The sequence below is a fragment of the Mus pahari genome, chromosome 10 (genome assembly GCF_900095145.1).
Source record: "Mus pahari chromosome 10, PAHARI_EIJ_v1.1, whole genome shotgun sequence".
In the NCBI taxonomy this organism is placed as follows: domain Eukaryota; kingdom Metazoa; phylum Chordata; class Mammalia; order Rodentia; family Muridae; genus Mus; species Mus pahari.
Window position 1 is genome coordinate 47,196,714 of NC_034599.1, and position 17,677 is coordinate 47,214,390.

The window sequence follows — 17,677 nt, forward strand, 5'->3', positions numbered from 1 at the left end:
TAACAGATATTTATAGAACATTTAATCCTAAAAATATTAAAATCATGTTCTACAAACATCATTGAAATATTATTGACAACTCTTCTCATTGTGCTTGAAGTCAGTATTTTCTTAATGTTTAACTTCAAAGAGTTTTTGCTATTTTGAAATTTTAAAAATATACTTACTGATAAAATAACTTCTGTCCTGAAAACACTGATAATCTTTTTAAAGTAAACTTATAGTAGACAATGTTCACAGATATATAAAGCATTTTTAATAATCTCTCACTAGGTCATGTAGTATCATATAAGGGCTTTTGAATATCTTTTGTAATGATTCATTTTTAATATTTTATACTTAATTCCCAAACAATATTTTGTATATTAGATAACATTAGATATAGGATCCTCAGTTATGGATAGTATTAAATGCTCATTAATGATATTTTTAGGGTATAAAAATATTAATATAAAAGTTGAACAAATTTTTATCTATTATTTGACTCTCAAAATACTCAATATTAATATGTTTGATGTATAAAATGCATTTAAATAATAAAATATTTAAGAAAAAAAGAGATCTGCCTGAGGTGCTCTTATTCTGATCACAGGCATCACCCTAAGTCAAACCCAAGGCTCCCTTTTCCATAAGATCTTAACGTTTAAAGATCCCCACTCCTTTGACTTCTATAAATGGATAACTTCTATAACTTCTAGAAGTTCTATAAGTTCTATAACTTCTATAACATGACTAGCTATTGTTAATGTCTTAGAAAATACTTGTTAGACATGTATATATATATGTATACACATGCACACATATTACAATGTAAAAGAATCAGAGTGCCTCTTCCCACCCAACTTTTATACCTGCACCATAACTTTTAACTAGTCATATTGTAATATAAAAGAACAATGTGTGTGTATGTGTGTGCACGAGCCTATGTGCACATACATGAGTATGTGCTGACCCTGATATACTGTAAGAGGAATGACCGAATTTTTAAATGCTACATATGATATGAAAATGTGATCACAAATATGCACACATTTGATAGAAGATTATATTTACTAATATTTCACTAAGAGAGTACATGTGTATGTGTGTCTGTCTGTCTACTTACCCATGTATCGACCTACCTAAGGTCTTGGGCAAATTAATCTCTCCATGCCCGGTTATCCCCAGTTGTGGAAAATAATGGCAAATAATATGGTTTATTTTAAAAATTAATGATCAAACCCTTAGAATAGTATTAGATGCATAATAACACAGTAAGTATTAATTATATTTTCATACCACATGTACAACATACTATGTACTTTCTTGTAAAAATTAGTTATAGAAATGCACTTAGACGAAAACCAGGAATGTTGATTGTATTAAAATGATCTATTAAGTAGTTCAGATACTAGAGGCAGAGGTAAGAGGGTCATGAGTTCCAGTGAACTCCATAGTGAATTCCTACCTCAGCACCAAACATGATCCTGTATGTTCTGAGTTAGCTCACATATGAATATGCTACTAGGTTATCTAATATATAAACATGAGGGAAGGACTTGTCATTTTCTGTAACTTATCCATTTGCTACACACAGGCCTCAGACGTAAAAAGAGATGTGGTTATTTCATTCAACAGTATCCCTCAGCGCAATAGAAGCAGATGGAATCACTTGTTGCTATTTAGGTGCCTCTATTTCTAGAGATGATTCACTGGTTTGTCTCTGAATACTTACTGTAAGTAATAGGGTATGGTTAGCTACAGCAGGAATCTAATGAGAAGAGGATGAGCAAGGCTAGAATAAATTATACATTTGCAATTTAGAGTATAAGAGCATCAAGAGCATCCAACCATGCTGCCTGGAACTAACTTGTACCTAGAGAAGCTGCTCATACTCTCTCAGGTCTTCAGCATGATTTCTAGAACGGGGTTGTTATAAGGATCAGTGGGATTAATACATACAGTAATTTGTAAGAGTACCTGCCACAGAGAAGAGGCAAAAGCATAGCCTCAAAACTGTTTGTAAGGGAAACTACAGTACAAAATGTAGAACACTTGATTTATACTATTTATTTCATATTCTCAGTAGTTAATTATAAAGGTTCTCTCTATTAACCTAGATGAAAGAATAGCATGCAGGTAACGGCTCTCATTGGGCCCCACGCACCACTTGTTTAAAGAGCCAAGGAGCTGGGGCGGTGGTGGCACACGCCTTTAATCCCAGCACTTGGGAGGCAGAGGCAGGCGGATTTCTGAGTTCGAGTACAGCCTGGTCTACAGAGTGAGTTCCAGGACAGCCAAGGCTACACAAAGAAACCCTGTCTCGAAAAACCAAATAATAATAATAATAATAATAATAATAATAATAATAATAATAATAAAGAGCCAAGGAATCAAGCAGCTCACACTATTTACTTATATCACATGGAAATAACTCTAAAGTTTTCTTCTTATTAATACAGAAAAAAGAACATCCTTCAGGAAAAGCCTATTATCGTACCTTGCAAGCTGTTCTTCCATTTACAGAGCCACAAAATCAAATGCCCTCAGAGCTCACATGCCCTATTATATTTGTTTGTGATATTATCCTATTAATTTGTAAAACAAAAATAATCTAGAGCTATGTTTCTCAAGGGAAAAAGAGGTAACATTTAGTTCAGAAAAGCCTAAGACGCAGTATATTGCTTTGTAAGAAAAAAAAGATTACGATGTCACAAAAGACTCTAGCTAGTGATGTTAATTAGAAAATGTTAGTAACTGGTGAAAATATGCATGAAAATTGTTGGCAACCAGCAATTTAGAAGAAATACATTGATTTACTGGTGGGCAGGAATATGGGAGGCAGTAAATGGACCAGGTGTGGTGCTGCAATCCTTTAATCCCAGCACTAGGAAGGCAGAGGCAGGTGGATCTTTGTGAGTTTGAGGCCAGCCTGGTGTACACCGTGAGTTCCAGGACAGCCAAAGGCCACAGTGAGACCCTATCAGGGGCAGGGACACTGGTGGAGAGAAGAAATGAAATCACAATTACAAGATGATAAAGCAAGTGCCTAAGAGGAAACTGGTGCTTCCTTTAAACTGCGCCATTCCTTTCCGTTTAAAGACTCAGATGGGAGATGCTAAGTTTCCTGTAGACTGCATGGCTGGAGACAGACAAGAACAGCCATCCCTTCCTCCCTTCCTACAGAATGGTCTCAACTAACCTTGTCATTTCTACTCATGATGTCTCCTAAAGCAATACACTGATGACTCGCCATCCTCTTCAGTTAGCTTGCTTCATAGGCTGACAAATTAACTATTGAAAATTAAAGCCATAATAGTTGCCCCAGATATTACTACTGGATAAAATCATGTATTTAAAAATATCCCTAGCTGGGCGTGGTGGCACACGCCTTTAATCCCAGCCCTTGGGAGGCAGAGGCAGGCAGATTTCTGAGTTCGAGACCAGCCTGGTCTACAGAGTGAGTTCCAGGACAGCCAGGGCTACACAGAGAAACCCTGACTCGAAAAACCAAAAATAAATAAACAAATAAATGAAAATATCCCTAAAGAATCATTTTGACTTGCAAGAAATCAAACAATGACTTAAAAGTTTATCCTACTGATAGTCATTTAACTGAAATCCAGGACATATAAATTATGTTACCTAGTTAATTAAATTTTAGTGCAAGTCTGAACAAGTAACAGTTTTAAAGTAATACTTTGATGAAAAGTGAGAAAATAACAAGGGGAAAAAATTAGCAAACCAAAACCAATGGGGGTTTAAGCCAGTAGCCAATAGATTCATCAGTTCACTAATTTGCATGCCTGAAACGAGAGACATGCTAAGTGACTGAGACAGGTTACAAAGATGAATATAGCTGCTATAACTAAGTCTGTGTGTGTGTGTGTGTGTGTGTGTGTGTGTGTGTGTGTGTGTGTAGAATTGGTTTATTTAGTCTCTTTTGGAAGAAATTTGAACCTGCTATGTAAAAAAATAAAGGGTATTTCTTTTTCTTTTTCAAATGTGAGTACACTGTTGTTGTCTTCAGATCCACCAGAAGAGGGCATCAGATCCCATTACAGATGGTTGTGAGCAACCATATGGTTGCTGGGAATTTAACTCAAAACCTTTGGAAAAACAGTCAGTGCTCTTAACTGCTGAGCCATTTCTTCAGCCCCTACTAACCCCATTTCTTTCTCTTAGGAAAACTTTTTAACTCGGTGGGTTTGGTAAACAATGGCTAAGGCTGCAGGGGAAGCAATGATTTAGTAAATGAGTGTGTCCGTATGGAACCAGCATTTGTGAAGTAACTGAGCATTTCACTTTAAAGAGATAAACGCCCGGAGCTGATCCCGTGCCACTGTGCTCCATACCCAAATACTGCTGGGAGAGAGCCAGTCTCCCAGGAGTATGACTCACCTGTGAGCACAGGTAAGACCACAACTTCTGCTCAAATTCCTAGCCCAAGAGGGATCCGTCCAGAGCCATTAGGACACAGGAAACAAGGAACAGTCAGGCAGATCCTTCCAGGATCCTTCCAGTTTCTGTCTGCACCCGGAGTGCCATAGCTCTCCATACCCAAATTCCTCCCAGAAAGAACTGGTCTTCCTGGAGTACTAACACACAGGATTGCAGGAGGGACAAGCTACAGTCAGAGCCAGCAAAACCAGCTAACACAAGAGATAACCAGATGGCCAGAGGCAAGGGCAAGAACATAAGCAACATAAACACAAGGTTACTTGGCATCATCAGAATCCAGTTTTCCCACCACACGAAGTCCTGGATACCCCAACATACTAGAAAAGCAAGACTCTGATTTAAAATCACATCTCATGATGATGATAGGGGACTTTAAGAAGGACATAAATAAGTCCCTTAAAGAAATACAGGAGAACACAGGTAAACAGCTAGAAGCTCTTAAGGAAGAAACACAAAAATCCCTTAAAGAATTACAGGAAAACACAATCAAACAGGCAAAGGAAATGAATAAAACCACCCAAGACCTAAAAATGGGAATAAAAACAATAAAGAAATCACAAAGGGAGACAACCCTGGAGTTAGAAAACCTAGGAAAGAGATCAGGAGTCATAGATGCACACATCACCAACAGAATACAAGAGATAGAAGAGAGAATCTCAGGTGCAGAAGATACCATAGAAAACATTAACACAACAGTCAAAGAAAATGCAAAAAACAAAAAGATCCTTACCCAAAACATCCAGGAAATCCAGGACACAATGAGAAGACCAAACCTAAGGATAATAGGTATAGAAGAGAGTGAAGATTCCCAACTTAAAAAGCCAGTAAATATTTTCAACAAAATTATAGAAGAAAACTTCTCTAACCTAAAGAAAGAGATGTCCATGAACATACAAGAGGCCAACAGAACTCCAAATAGACTGAACCAGAAAAGAAATTCCTTCTGTCACATAATAGTCAAAACACCGAATGCACTAAACAAAGAAAAAATATTAAAAGCAATAAGGGAAAAAGGTCAAGTAGCATATAAGGGCAGACCTATCAGAACTACAGACTTCTCACCAGAGACTATGAAAGCTAGAAGATCCTGGGCAGATGTCATACAGATCATATCTGGCATCAATGGGAGGGGAGATCCTTGGTCCTTTAATGTTCCAGTGTAGAGGAATGCTAGGGCAGTGAGTCGGAAGTAGGTAGATGGGTGGGAGAGCACCATCATAGAAGCAGGATAAGGGGGATTGGATAGGGGTTTGCAGAGGGGAAACCAGGAAAGGGGATAACATTTGAAATGTAAATAAATAAAATATCCAATTTTTAAAAAGGGAGATAACAAATGTAACAAGTTGAATAAGGGGTTATTACATATTGAACATACAGTTAATTACATAACATTCTAATCACTCCATCAAGTGATTCATCAAATATGTTTTCATGGCATGCAGTTTCTTACTTGGGGTATTATGTTAACACTCAAAAGTGTTGCATTTTGGAGCATTTCTGGTTTCAAATCATGGGGTTCCCATATCACCATATTATGGATAATGAGAAGCTGTTCCTAATAACTATAACAGCTAAGGGCAGTCCTTCCCAACGGTCATACTGCACGGTCATATCCTAACCATTGTCTGTTACTATCACCATTTTATAGATAAATGAGAAAACTGAGATTTAAGGAAAGGAAACTGAAATGCAGCCCAGATCACACAGATGCCATGCAGCAGCACGACAGGGGCTCAGTCTGGTCTCCTGACTGTAAAATCAGCTCCTGAGCACTGTGTCCACTCACACTGGCAAGTCAGCCAGACTGTGTGCACAGACACTGATGGGTGTGTGGAAACAGACAGTCATGTGCTGCTGACAAGAATGCTAACTAGTGTACCTTCTCTAAAGGTCAGCTGCTGTGATCATGTGCCAGACTGTGTGTTTAAACTATGGGCTAGAGAGATGCTTCAGCAGTTAAAGGACCTGAGTTCAGTTTCCAGCACTCAGTTCAGGTGACTTACACTAGTCAGGTGCCTCTGACTCCAGCTCTAGGGCATGTGATATTTCTTCTGGTCTCTGGAAACACCTGTACACTTGTGTGTATAAACTCACATACATGCACATGATTTTAGAATGACATAGATAAAAATGAAATTCATAATGAAGGCACCGTAGGCACAGAGATCTAAACAGAGACATTTGCCCCTCAATTGTTGATTATGGGGAAAAAATTCTATTGAAATTTATGTGTCCAGAAATGTATCCATTTCTTTTTGGTTTTCCTAGTTGGTAGTATGTAGTTTTTCATAATAAGCCCAAGTAATCTCTTTTTATGTTTGTGATATCAGTTTTAATGTTTCTTTTCATTTCTAATCTACAATCTTTTTTAAAAATCAAATTGTAATATTTGATTATTTTCAATGTCACCCAGGCAGTAAAAAGAATATCTTAAAGGAATATGAAGAGCAGAAACTGTAATGTTCATACATTTTTTTGAAGGATGTACTCATTATGATTAAAGGAATTTTAAAGTAAAAACTAGAAATCTAACATTTTAAGTTATCTTTATTATAGATGTTTTCATTATTATTTTATACCTTTTCTATGTTTTACAAATGTGATAAAATATGCCAAAATATCACACTGCAATTTTAATTTTAAAAGATAGGTTGAAGTAGTAAAAAATAATTGAGATAGCATTAAGAAAATATCCCTGTTTACTGAGTGAGTCCTTCCTATGGACTTGGACAGACTACACTCAGGGCTTCTGTGTTACTCCAGGTACTTGTTTTGTATTAGCAAAACCAGGAATATTTCATCTATAAAGACCATTTCAAGTTGTTTATAGCTGTACTAGTCATCTTAAAATTATAACTAAACTCCCAGAAAGTAATGCCTAAATCAACTCAATCAGGTCAAAGAAAATGATACAAATATTTAAAAAGCATAAGCTGCAATGAGATGGCTTCAATTATATGAGCAAACCATTCAATGTAAGTGTATGAAACAATTAAAATGAATTATGAAGTAGAAGCCAAGATCTGAAACAGAGTAAATCTCAGAAGAGGATAAAATGAAGCCCACATAATTTTGAATAGGAAATGAGTACAGATGACTAAGAATAAAAACTAATTTTAGCTTCATCCTAAAAGACATAAAGTAATAGATTTAAAGGATTTTTGAAAAACCTAAAAATATAAGCTTGCAAACTTGCAACAATGAAAGCCTATTTTTACAAAAGTTTTACATCTGGCAACTTCAAATCCTCCCAATACAACTAAAAGTCAGGGATTAAACAAAAAGCAAAAGAAAACCTCCTGTCCGATCAAACCAATGATGCTGTTAAGTGTGTCTTAATGCTTTGTATCTAACTGTGTGTGTGTGTGTGTGTGTGGTGCTTGTGAAGGTCAGAGGGCAACCTGTGAGATATAGTTTCCTTCCTCCACTCTGTAGGTTCTTGATTTCGGACATCAGGCTTGGAAGCAAGGACCTTTGCATACTGAGCGGTCTTACCAACCCTCATTTATTATTTTGTCCCAGTAAAAGTAAGGCTACAAAGTAGATAGTGTTTGATGGGTAGGAACAGAAATGAAGTTAAGATTCTTACCAAGGATGAGACCAGAACTGACAGGGCTAAGGCAGGCTGATGTCAGAGGTGGCATATGCCTTTTCCATACAATACAAGCCTTCATTCTTCAACCTCTGTATCTTAACCAGATGTGTCCAAACTTTCGATACAGTAACACACAACATTGTTTGCAGAGCTTGAAAACTACAAAATGGAATTACCAAAACCAATGAACAAAACCCTTCGGTTTGAAGCTAGTCTACAGTGTTGTGCTGGGCTCCATCCTTAGCGATCCTGAGTCTCCTGTGGGGAGCGGGTTGGACAGACCCACCCCGGCACTGACTGTAAGTACAAGGCTGGCTTATTACCATCTAGTTTCACAGTGCAGAGCTAATATCATCTGTAAATTAGAGAAAGTGAGTGACAGTGTCACTAAGGAGTAGCTGCTGACAGAAAAACCCTGTCACTGACGTGAGTCAACATAAAAACTCCTGGCATTTGCCACACCTTGCAAACGACACTCTGCAGATCTATGTAAGTCTCAGTCTCCTGGACCATCAGTTTATATGTGCACACTCCAGTGCTCATGGGAGGTCACAGGACAACCTGGGAGAGCTGATTCTCTCCTTCTACTTTGTCGGTGCCATCAATCAAATCCAGGTCTTCAGGCTTGGCAGCAATCTTACCAGCCCGACTGTCAAAGATTTTTAAAGTTACTCTTTAATGAAAGCATGACGAAATCAACCTCCTTACTTATTTGTTTGTTTGTTGTTTGTTTCTCAAGACAAGGTTTCTCGGTGCAGCTCTGGCTGTTCTGGAACTTGCTCTATAGACCAGGTTGGCCTCAAACTCAGAAATGCACCTGCTTCTGCCTCCTTAGTGCTGGGATTAAAGGTGAGCACCACCACTGGCCAGCAGCCTTCTTATTCTTTGCTTAATGGGTTTACATATCAATTCAACTTGTGGTAAAACATGCATTCTTTTCTATCACTATGTTTAGAGATACATTCTTTTTTTTTTTTTTTTTTTTTTTTTTCGAGACAGGGTTTCTCTGTGTAGCCTTGGCTGTCCTGGAACTCACTCTGTAGACCAGGCTGACCTCGAACTCAGAAATCCGCCTGCCTCTGCCTCCCGAGTGCTGGGATTAAAGGCGTGCGCCACCACGCCCGGCTAGAGATACATTCTTAAACCACGGACACAAAACAAGTTTTTACTGAGATATTCAGTAAAAGCGTTATGATATTGATATTAGGAAACACAAATGCCTGAGAGCAGGAGGATGATTACATAAAATAACATTTTAAAAAAGAAAATATTTGAAGTATAGTCAATACCATGAATAAATCCTTGATGTACATTATTCTAAGAACCAGAAGGAGGGATTCAACTCTTTAAACAATATTACTCCACATGGGAAAGTGGTCTGCCTTCTTGAAAACGAACCCCCGAGAAGGATGATGCCACTGTGCTGTTCCACCTTAACCGCAACAGGCAAGACTATGGTAAAGTTATGGTGACTTTAATACTGTCACCACAGGGATGCAGCATGGCTACCTTTGAAACCGTCATCCTATCATAGTTAACTGGAAAGGAACTGCTGCAGACCTAGGAAGCTGATTAGTACTTAAAACACACTAAGCTTTTCTGGAATATTTGGGTACAGTGCAGGTCAAACTCCAGGCTCTCAATAGTTAAAAACTAAACCTGGAATCTTCCTTCAAGAAATGTTAATTATTCACCGTTTATTACTTTTCTTCCTAATGCAAACAATACCACATGACTGCCACATGCCACAGACACTGGCCCACCCACTCTGCTTTCCAGCCAGAGTCCTAGGACATCACTCTCCCTCCGTGCTATCTACTTGTACTTAATTTTGAAGCCTTATATGAAAACTGAAGTTTTTACTTCTTCACTCACAATGCTTAAGAGATTTCCATTAACATTATGGTCTATCTGTTAGTAAGAAGTCCTCCAGAGGTTAGGGGCCCTTACTCTACCTCTAAATAATTATCTAACAATGAAACAGGAGACTACCAACTTTAAATGAGCAACAACTGGCAAATCAGTTTATAATTGTACATTCTAACATTAAAAAGATTTCTAAAACAATTCAGTAAACATTTTGATTCTTTAAAACTTCAAATCAGAATGCAAAAGAACTGCAACTCTTCTACACATAGAAAGCAAATCACTAAGTATATACTGAACACTTTTAGACATATGCAGTACTTAAGTGCAAGAACCATGGAACTCTGCTAGAATAACAAGGGAATTCAATTTTGGACTAGAAAAAAAGTCTTAAAGATAATTTTATATTAACCACTTGGGGTCCAATTTGGCAGTTGTAACCCATTAAGATGTCTCCAGAGAGGCCCCAAATGTAAAACAGGATATTTTTATTGTGATCAATTTTAAAAGATGGTAAAAGGAAGTGAGTAATAAAAACCCCTCCCCGCGACACCCCCAGCACACAAACATTCCAAGTTTCTATTTTCCATTACACCAAAATAGTTCCATTAGACTTTCATTGTTAAATAGAAGTTAAAAAATATTGATCTCTTTGTTGTTAATCACTTGGATTATGGGATCCAAGTCAGCATTCAGAACCCTAGTTGCAGTAGGTCCCAAATTCAAGTCCAAATATCAAAGAGAAAAGAAAATGCTCATTTATTTCTAATGTTTCCTCTTCTGCTTTGTTACTTATTTGCAGACAAGGGTGCAAACATTATAGCCCTGACTAACCTAGAACTTGCAATAGACACCAAGCTGGCCTGGAACTCAAGAGATCTGCCTGCTTCTGCCTCCCAAATGTTGGGACTAAAGGCACGTTTACTCTTCTTAATGGTCAAATACTGGAAGAATTTCAACTTACTATGAAAGTAAAAGCAATTCTTCAAGGAAAAAAATACTCAAATATTTCAAGTCATGAAATCAGGTTCAACTAGACAGGTCATTTTGAGGTCTTTATGGTGCCGTCAAGTGAATAGATTTACATTGCTGGAGTGCAAGAACAGAAGGAAATGTCTGGAAAATGCACGGGCTTGGGCTTCTCTCCAGAAGTCAGAGACTACCAAGATTCAAGAAACTGGAAGCAGAATCAACTAAGAGACTAGGTAAACTTAGGTCGTGCCCTTGTACCAGGGTTTTATTTCATACATCCTCCTCTCCAGCCCTGGCTGGCCTCACACTTAGGATCCTTTTGCACTAGCCGAGGGCTGGGATCACAGGCATGTGTCTCACTGCTTCTAGCTGTAGTCTTTTAAAATGGGTCTTGGAAAGTCAAAAAAAAAAAAAAAAAAAGTGAGGTACGTCTGTCTCCTGGTTTCTGTTTATATTTGAAGTAGAGACGAAAAATCTCAGTAAGGCAATGAGTGAAGAACTGTACAACTTTCTCGGATTTCTAAATATACAACGCTTAGGCCCAATTATCTCTTCATCTATTCTAAGGCGGTTAAAAAAAAAAAATCTGAATCAATAAGCGTCTGATGGAGCTGGAGATACTCCAAGCCAGTCCTGCAACCAATAGGAGAACTTTCCCTAAATGTGGATTACGGCTTCATCTCTTTATCACAAAACTGAGAACACAAACCCCCAGTGTTAACGGATACCCAAAGCAGCAGGAGACCCAGAGTAATCAGTGCTTGGAAGCAACTGCTGTTTGTAAGGATTTTCAGGGACAATGAAGGATAAAGCAGTGTAGGGAGGGAAAGCAGGGTTCATCTCACCAAGTTAAGTAACACCTTGTAGCTCACAGGGAGTTAAAAATGAGCCCAGCTGAAATGGGCGCGGGCTTTGGGCAGGAGGCTGAGGACCGGGATCAGGCGAAGGGTGAAAGGTTGGTTTCCCCAGGACTCGCCAGAGGTCGGGCGGAGAGATGGCTAATGAAAGCGAATGGCCGGGGCTGGATGGAGATGCCGGGTGATGCCTCACCCTACGAGCGCGCGAGGGTCCGAGCGGCAGGATCACAGCCGTGGGTCCGTTTCCCTCGGCGGCGCCCGGGCCCGCCTCCATGTTCGCTGGCCCTGGCCCTCGGGCGGGCGGGAGGTACTGGACCGGCGTTCTAGGCCGCCGGGCCCGGCCTCCCCTCGTCGAATTCCCCACGGGGGCTGGCGCCGCCCGCGGGCAGGATGCGCTCGGCTTTCCCGCTCAGCGTTCCGGGCGGCGGGCGCTGCGCCACTCGACCTCGGGGGGTCGGAGCCGCCTGGGCCTGGAGTTCCCTGAGCCCGGCCGCTCCGGCTCCGGCTCCCTCTCCGGCTCCGGCGGATCCTGAGCTCCGCTCTCGGGCGCGGCCTCCCCTGCCCCGCGGGCCTCCCGCGCCGCTCGCTCGGGAGCATGCCGCACGGAGGGCGGCGAGGAAAGGCTAGCGCGGCTACCCCGGCCCTCCTCACACCCCGCGGGCCTCCGTGCCACCCACCTGCAGTGTCTTCTCCGCAGCCATCACGGCATGCTCTGGAAGCCGGGCCGGCCCCGGGCCCCCTCCGCCAGGCGGCCGCCTCTCGCCTTAGCGCCGGGCCGCCGCGGCCGCCGCTAGGGCTCGGGCCGAGCGGGACGCTCCCCCATGCCGCCGGCTCGCCCGCACGCCCGGCGGACTGCACGCCAGGGCCGCGGCTCTCAGGCGCCCCGGGGCTCCGCCGCCCGCCGCCGCGCTCCTCGCTCGCTCGCCCGCTCGCCCGCCTGCCCGCCCGCCCCGAGCCGCTGCAGCCACTGCGTGCCGCGTTCCTCCCCTCCGCTCTCTTGACTTCCTTCGCTGCCACTGGAGCGGAGCTTGGCAAACCAGCACCTGCTGCTGGAGAACGCCGAGAACTGAAACAGGAAACCCTAAGCCAGGGGGGGAAACCCGGGAGGCGCGGGGAGGGGTGAGGGGAGCTGCTGGGACCTGTCGGGCTCTACCCGAGCCTCCTCCCTGCCCGCGCATTCCCCTCCCGGCCCAACCCTAGGTAGGGTCTCTAGTCCTCTCCCCAACAAGAACTCTGGTCCCTAACCATGCCCCCGACGGCACCTCTTGTGCTGGCCACAACATCCCCACCTTGCACCAGCCCAGATCATGCCCGGGGCAGTCAAGGAAATCCAAGTGTTGCTTTCTCGGGGCATGTTACTTGTTTGTTGACTTATTATTAATACCTTGAAATGGAGGGGGTGGGGGCAAACAAAACACCACACCCTGCGTAATAAAGACTACTAAAAGAATTTAAACAAATGAAGCTGTAGGGAATTCACCCTTTGGGAAGGGCTTCCTTCAGCTAGGAAACCGGCTTTGCTGGAAATGGCACTCAACGTCGGAATTGAGGTTAAACCCAAGATGAACGCAGATCACTTTAGGTTGAGTGCAGGCAGCCCTGTGCACCGAGGTGGACACCTGTGAATAGCCCTGAGCGCTGAGCGTTCCCGTTTCAGAGAAGTGAACTACACCTAGAGCAATCTAGGTCAACTTCTCAGAAACGCTCCCACCTCTTACTCACCTGCATATGGAAATGTTAAAATCAAAGCCTTCTTGCCCTTGCAGGCTGCATCTAATTCTGAAACAGGAGGGACGCTATGCCATCCATCATCAGTAGTTTACTTATCTCATGAAATCGTCACCATAGCCAGGTGAGCAAGCTATTAGGATCCAGTTTATGGTCAGACTAGCGAAGTTCTAAAAGTTTATACAACTTAGATTAGAGGAAAGATCCCTATGTGTTTGTCTCAGGGCTGGCCTATGACGCCTTCGGTTACATGTTTCACCTTTATTTGAATTGTTTCTTGCCTTTCTGAATTGTTTTCAATAGGACGTAGATCATTTAAGCCCGGATCCCTGGCTATTCAATGTTCTAGTATTCACGATGCTTATTGAAGCTCAAACTGTATAGTTTAATGTTTCTTTCGTTTTACAAAACCGAAACCCGCCTTCATGGCTCTGTTGAGCAGCACATCTATCCCCGTTGCATCTGTTTTGCACTTTAAGTATTGAGGAAGTCCCAGCTAAAAGCATCCCTCACGTGATGCCCACGGACACTCTCAGACTAAGAACGCAGAGTGTCTTACTTAGCCTATTCTCTACCTTTGGCAGACCAGTTCGGGGGCCTATTCAATAAGATTGCAGACAGGAGGTTGGCATCTGTGGGCCACAGTTTTAGTATCACATTGGAGATCCCAGGAAGACTAGCAATCTGCTCTCTGCAGCAGGTCAGATGTTTTTGGCAAGGAGGATAGAATAGAATACTCTGGGAAAGCTGCCCCTGTACGCTCCGCCAAACCTACAGATCTCTGGAGCAGGACTAAGAGAGCGGCAGGGTCTTAGAAAGAATTTGGCTGGCAGACAACAGTAAGTAGCAACCTTCTGACATGATTTTAGTGATGCCAGGAGGTCTCTCCATTCTGTAATGGACTGCCTGCACAGCCTCCTTCTTAACCTGCGGTTGACACAGCCAAGTCCCAGTGAATGTGGATTATGCATAGCTGAAGATCAGGGCCACTGGGTTATATACTTTGGAGATAAGATGAATATCAGTTGTAAAAGCTCCTAGTTATTGGATGATTATGAAATTCCAAATAAATAAATATGAAATTCTTTTTGTGTGCTTTCTTGTTTAATGCCCCCCAAACCCATGTAGAGGATAGGCTGCCATAACCCCTCCCCCTCCCTTTGCAGATGAGAGAACCAACACAGAATTACAGTCAGCAGATAACCAAGATCGTAAGAACTACAGTTTAGGCAGTTTGACTCGAGAATTAGGAGCTGTTACATGAATCAGATGTAATAATTGCCCTTATTCACATTGTTATTTGCTGGGGAGATAAGAACATCCAAAGAAAACCCCCGAGCTTTGCAAAGGGAAATCTGAGGCGGATTGTGATGGGTCAATAGTATTCTGATGAGTTGGAGATAACAAAGATCATGTCCAAAGACAGCACTGATGAACAGCCAGGGGAGTCTGGGGAACAGAGATTCAAAGAAAAAGGCTGGAGAGGAAAAGAAGGGCAGAATCATAGGCTGTGTGAAAACAGAGAGGGGGAAGAGGGAAGGATGGAAGAGAGAAAAGGAGAGAGGTACAGATGGGTACTTGGCTCTGTGTAGCCCACTAACCAGTGAAGAACCTGTGACAGATTTCAGAAGATCATCTAGAAAACCTCATATTGTAGGTAGACAAGTCGATATTCACTGGATGGTTAGAAGGGCATGGGAAGCAAATGCTGAGGCTCCCATGGTAGAACAAACCTGAACTAGTGATGTGAACAGCAAGGTGAGAGAGGAAAGGAAGAGACACATTAATTGTTAAGTATAAACCCAAGAGGCTTCCTGTATATCTGGGTATACACTCAGTGGGGTGGGGTAAGGGTGGGAGAGCAGGAGTGAGCAGTCACGTAAGTGTAGTGTAAAACATGAAGGAAAGGCAAAGGGTGGGAGGGACGGAACGACTTCTAAAATCCAGAATTATTCTGTTTTAAATGTGCAGTTGAGAGCAAACCAGGTTCTGCAAGTAGGAGTGTCACAGTGTCATCTATGGGAGGTAGTTTGGCAGACAGATTTATCTGCTAATGAAAGAAAAAGATGGAAATTTAACATGGTCTCCATTACACAGCAATCGGGTAAGGCTGTTCATTTTTTTTTGTAAAACAGCATTGAAAAAAATTTCTAATAAAAATAAAATGTTTCTATGGCTCTGAGTTAAATAGACTGTCTGAGACCCCATTTACATCATCCCTTTACCCCAATCTGTACTTCCTGGTAAGGAGAGAGATATATACAGGAGGATTTTCACAGGTATAGAGGAAGTTCTAATATTGCAATGAAACATCATTTAATCTGAACTTGTCCTTTTGGTGAGGTCGGAGGTCAAACCCTACTTGTCTAGCAGTAAACCTTCCCTGGGTGCCCGGCAAGTCGGGCCTCTTCCTGCTATCAGTTTTGGGGAGTAAATCTGTATTTTAGTTATGAGTTCAAGCCTGGATCTGGAATTGCAAGATGGAACTGAGATCTCAGGACAGCCTTATGAATTTGTAAAGATCCCTTCGGAAAGAATGGATAGGGAAGGATGGTTGTGCGAGATGTTCTCCTTCGTAAAGTATGCTTTCAGATAGACTGGCACACTCCTAGATTGGTGCTTGAAAGATACGATTTTAGATGCCTATCCCACCCCGCTGTGACTTGCCTTCATCAAGAATTTCCATTGGCCCCTCTACCTTACAGAACAATGCCAGAGGCTTCAAACAATTTCAGGGTGAAAACTGTCTCGTACTCCAGGCAACCGCTTCTACTTGTACTCAGAGGTCTCCTAGTAGTGTCTGTGGGACTTTTCTTGTGGATCATTTACCGACCTGTAACTACACTTGGAGTTGCAAGCGTTGTCTCTCATGTCATGCCTCCACCATTCCTGTCAGAATTCTTACCTTAGCTGAATGGAGGTCAGCAGTTCCTCTAGTGTGCCTTCCTCTTCAGCTCCTGAGGAAGGAAACACTCCTTTCCTCTAGCTGACGTGACAGGCCTCGTTCACAGCTTCTATATCCTTTCAGAAATTCTGTAATTCCAACAACCTATAAATAAAACCTAGCTTCACTCACCCTCATTACCCCACGAAAACTAGTTACTAAGCACATGCCCTGGGTAAGACACACAGGGGTATTCTGTATGCTCTTGGGCAGTGAGTCTCAGGGCGTGGCTACAGCTGCTCACTAGTGCCGCCTTCTTAGGAAAGGAAACTAGAAGACCCGAGATAACGTGCTGCTGACCAATCCCGGGACTTCATTTTTCCGATGGGTGACCACAAGATTCCATAGCAGCTATTTGACTCTTTCCTCCAGCATTTGAGGGAAGCCATCAAGGAAAGCCACCAAGGATCCACAGGAGCGAAGTTTTCTGTATGCCAGAGCCAGAGCCATGTGCTAGCTTTCTGAGCCTGGAATGGCAGCCCCGTTTTTGTTTTTTGTTTTTTTTTGTTTTTGTTTTTACCATGTTTGGCAAACACAGGGGATCTGAGAGCAATGGAAGTATCTCTGCTATCTCCTGGAGAACAGGATTACAGTCCCACTGCAGTGTACACTGCCCAGAACTTTGAGAGGTTTTTCTCTCCAGGTGGGGATTTCAGGGGAATGGAAATGTCTTCCGCACCTCTGCAGTACCTCCTCTCTGAGAAGGAAGCCCGCACTTAGCGTTGTAAATATGCAAAATCAAGCTAGCTGAAAACAGTTAGCCTCAAGGGATCATATTGAACGATCATTAACTAGTATTATTTGCAAATATAAAAACAAAACAAAGCAAATAAACAAAAATTAAATAGAGGTGGCTTGCCGGGCGTGGTGGCGCACGCCTTTAATCCCAGCACTCGGGAGGCAGAGGCAGGTGGATTTCTGAGTTCGAGGCCAGCCTGGTCTACAAAGTGAGTTCCAGGATAGCCAGAGCTTTACAGAGAAACTCTGTCTCGAAAAACCAAAAAAAGAAAAAAAAAAAATAGAGGTGGCTTAAATACACGCTGATGGAAGACTATTTAAATTGACATACTCTTCCCATTCATTGATTCTATATGCAGCTGTTAAAGAGTAGAGTTGCTTTATGTCTACAAAATAAACCTCAAGATACATTGCTTACTGAAAAAGGAAGGTAGAGAGTGCTTAGCTGTTGTGTGGGAGAAAATCTATGATTACACAAGCATATGATCGCTCTGACATACGGCAGACCGGGATACTGGTTTGGAATGGGCAGAAGGA

At 42.1% G+C, this 17,677-nt stretch overlaps 1 protein-coding gene across 2 annotated transcripts in view; it reads right to left on the reverse strand.

Annotated features, from left to right (window-relative positions):
• Zc3h12c (zinc finger CCCH-type containing 12C) overlaps positions 1 to 12,479 on the reverse strand; it is a 56,959-nt gene extending 44,480 nt beyond the window's left edge. The window contains exon 1 of one of the 2 annotated variants that reach the window (XM_029543124.1): positions 12,408 to 12,479. In XM_029543124.1, the coding sequence (XP_029398984.1) occupies positions 12,408 to 12,431 (24 nt within the window). In that variant the 5' untranslated portion in view covers positions 12,432 to 12,479. Of the gene's footprint in view, positions 1 to 11,923; positions 12,038 to 12,407 lie in introns of those variants that run through there. The other variant, XM_021206362.2, reaches the window with a different exon arrangement.
• Between the last annotated feature and the right edge of the window lie 5,198 nt (positions 12,480 to 17,677).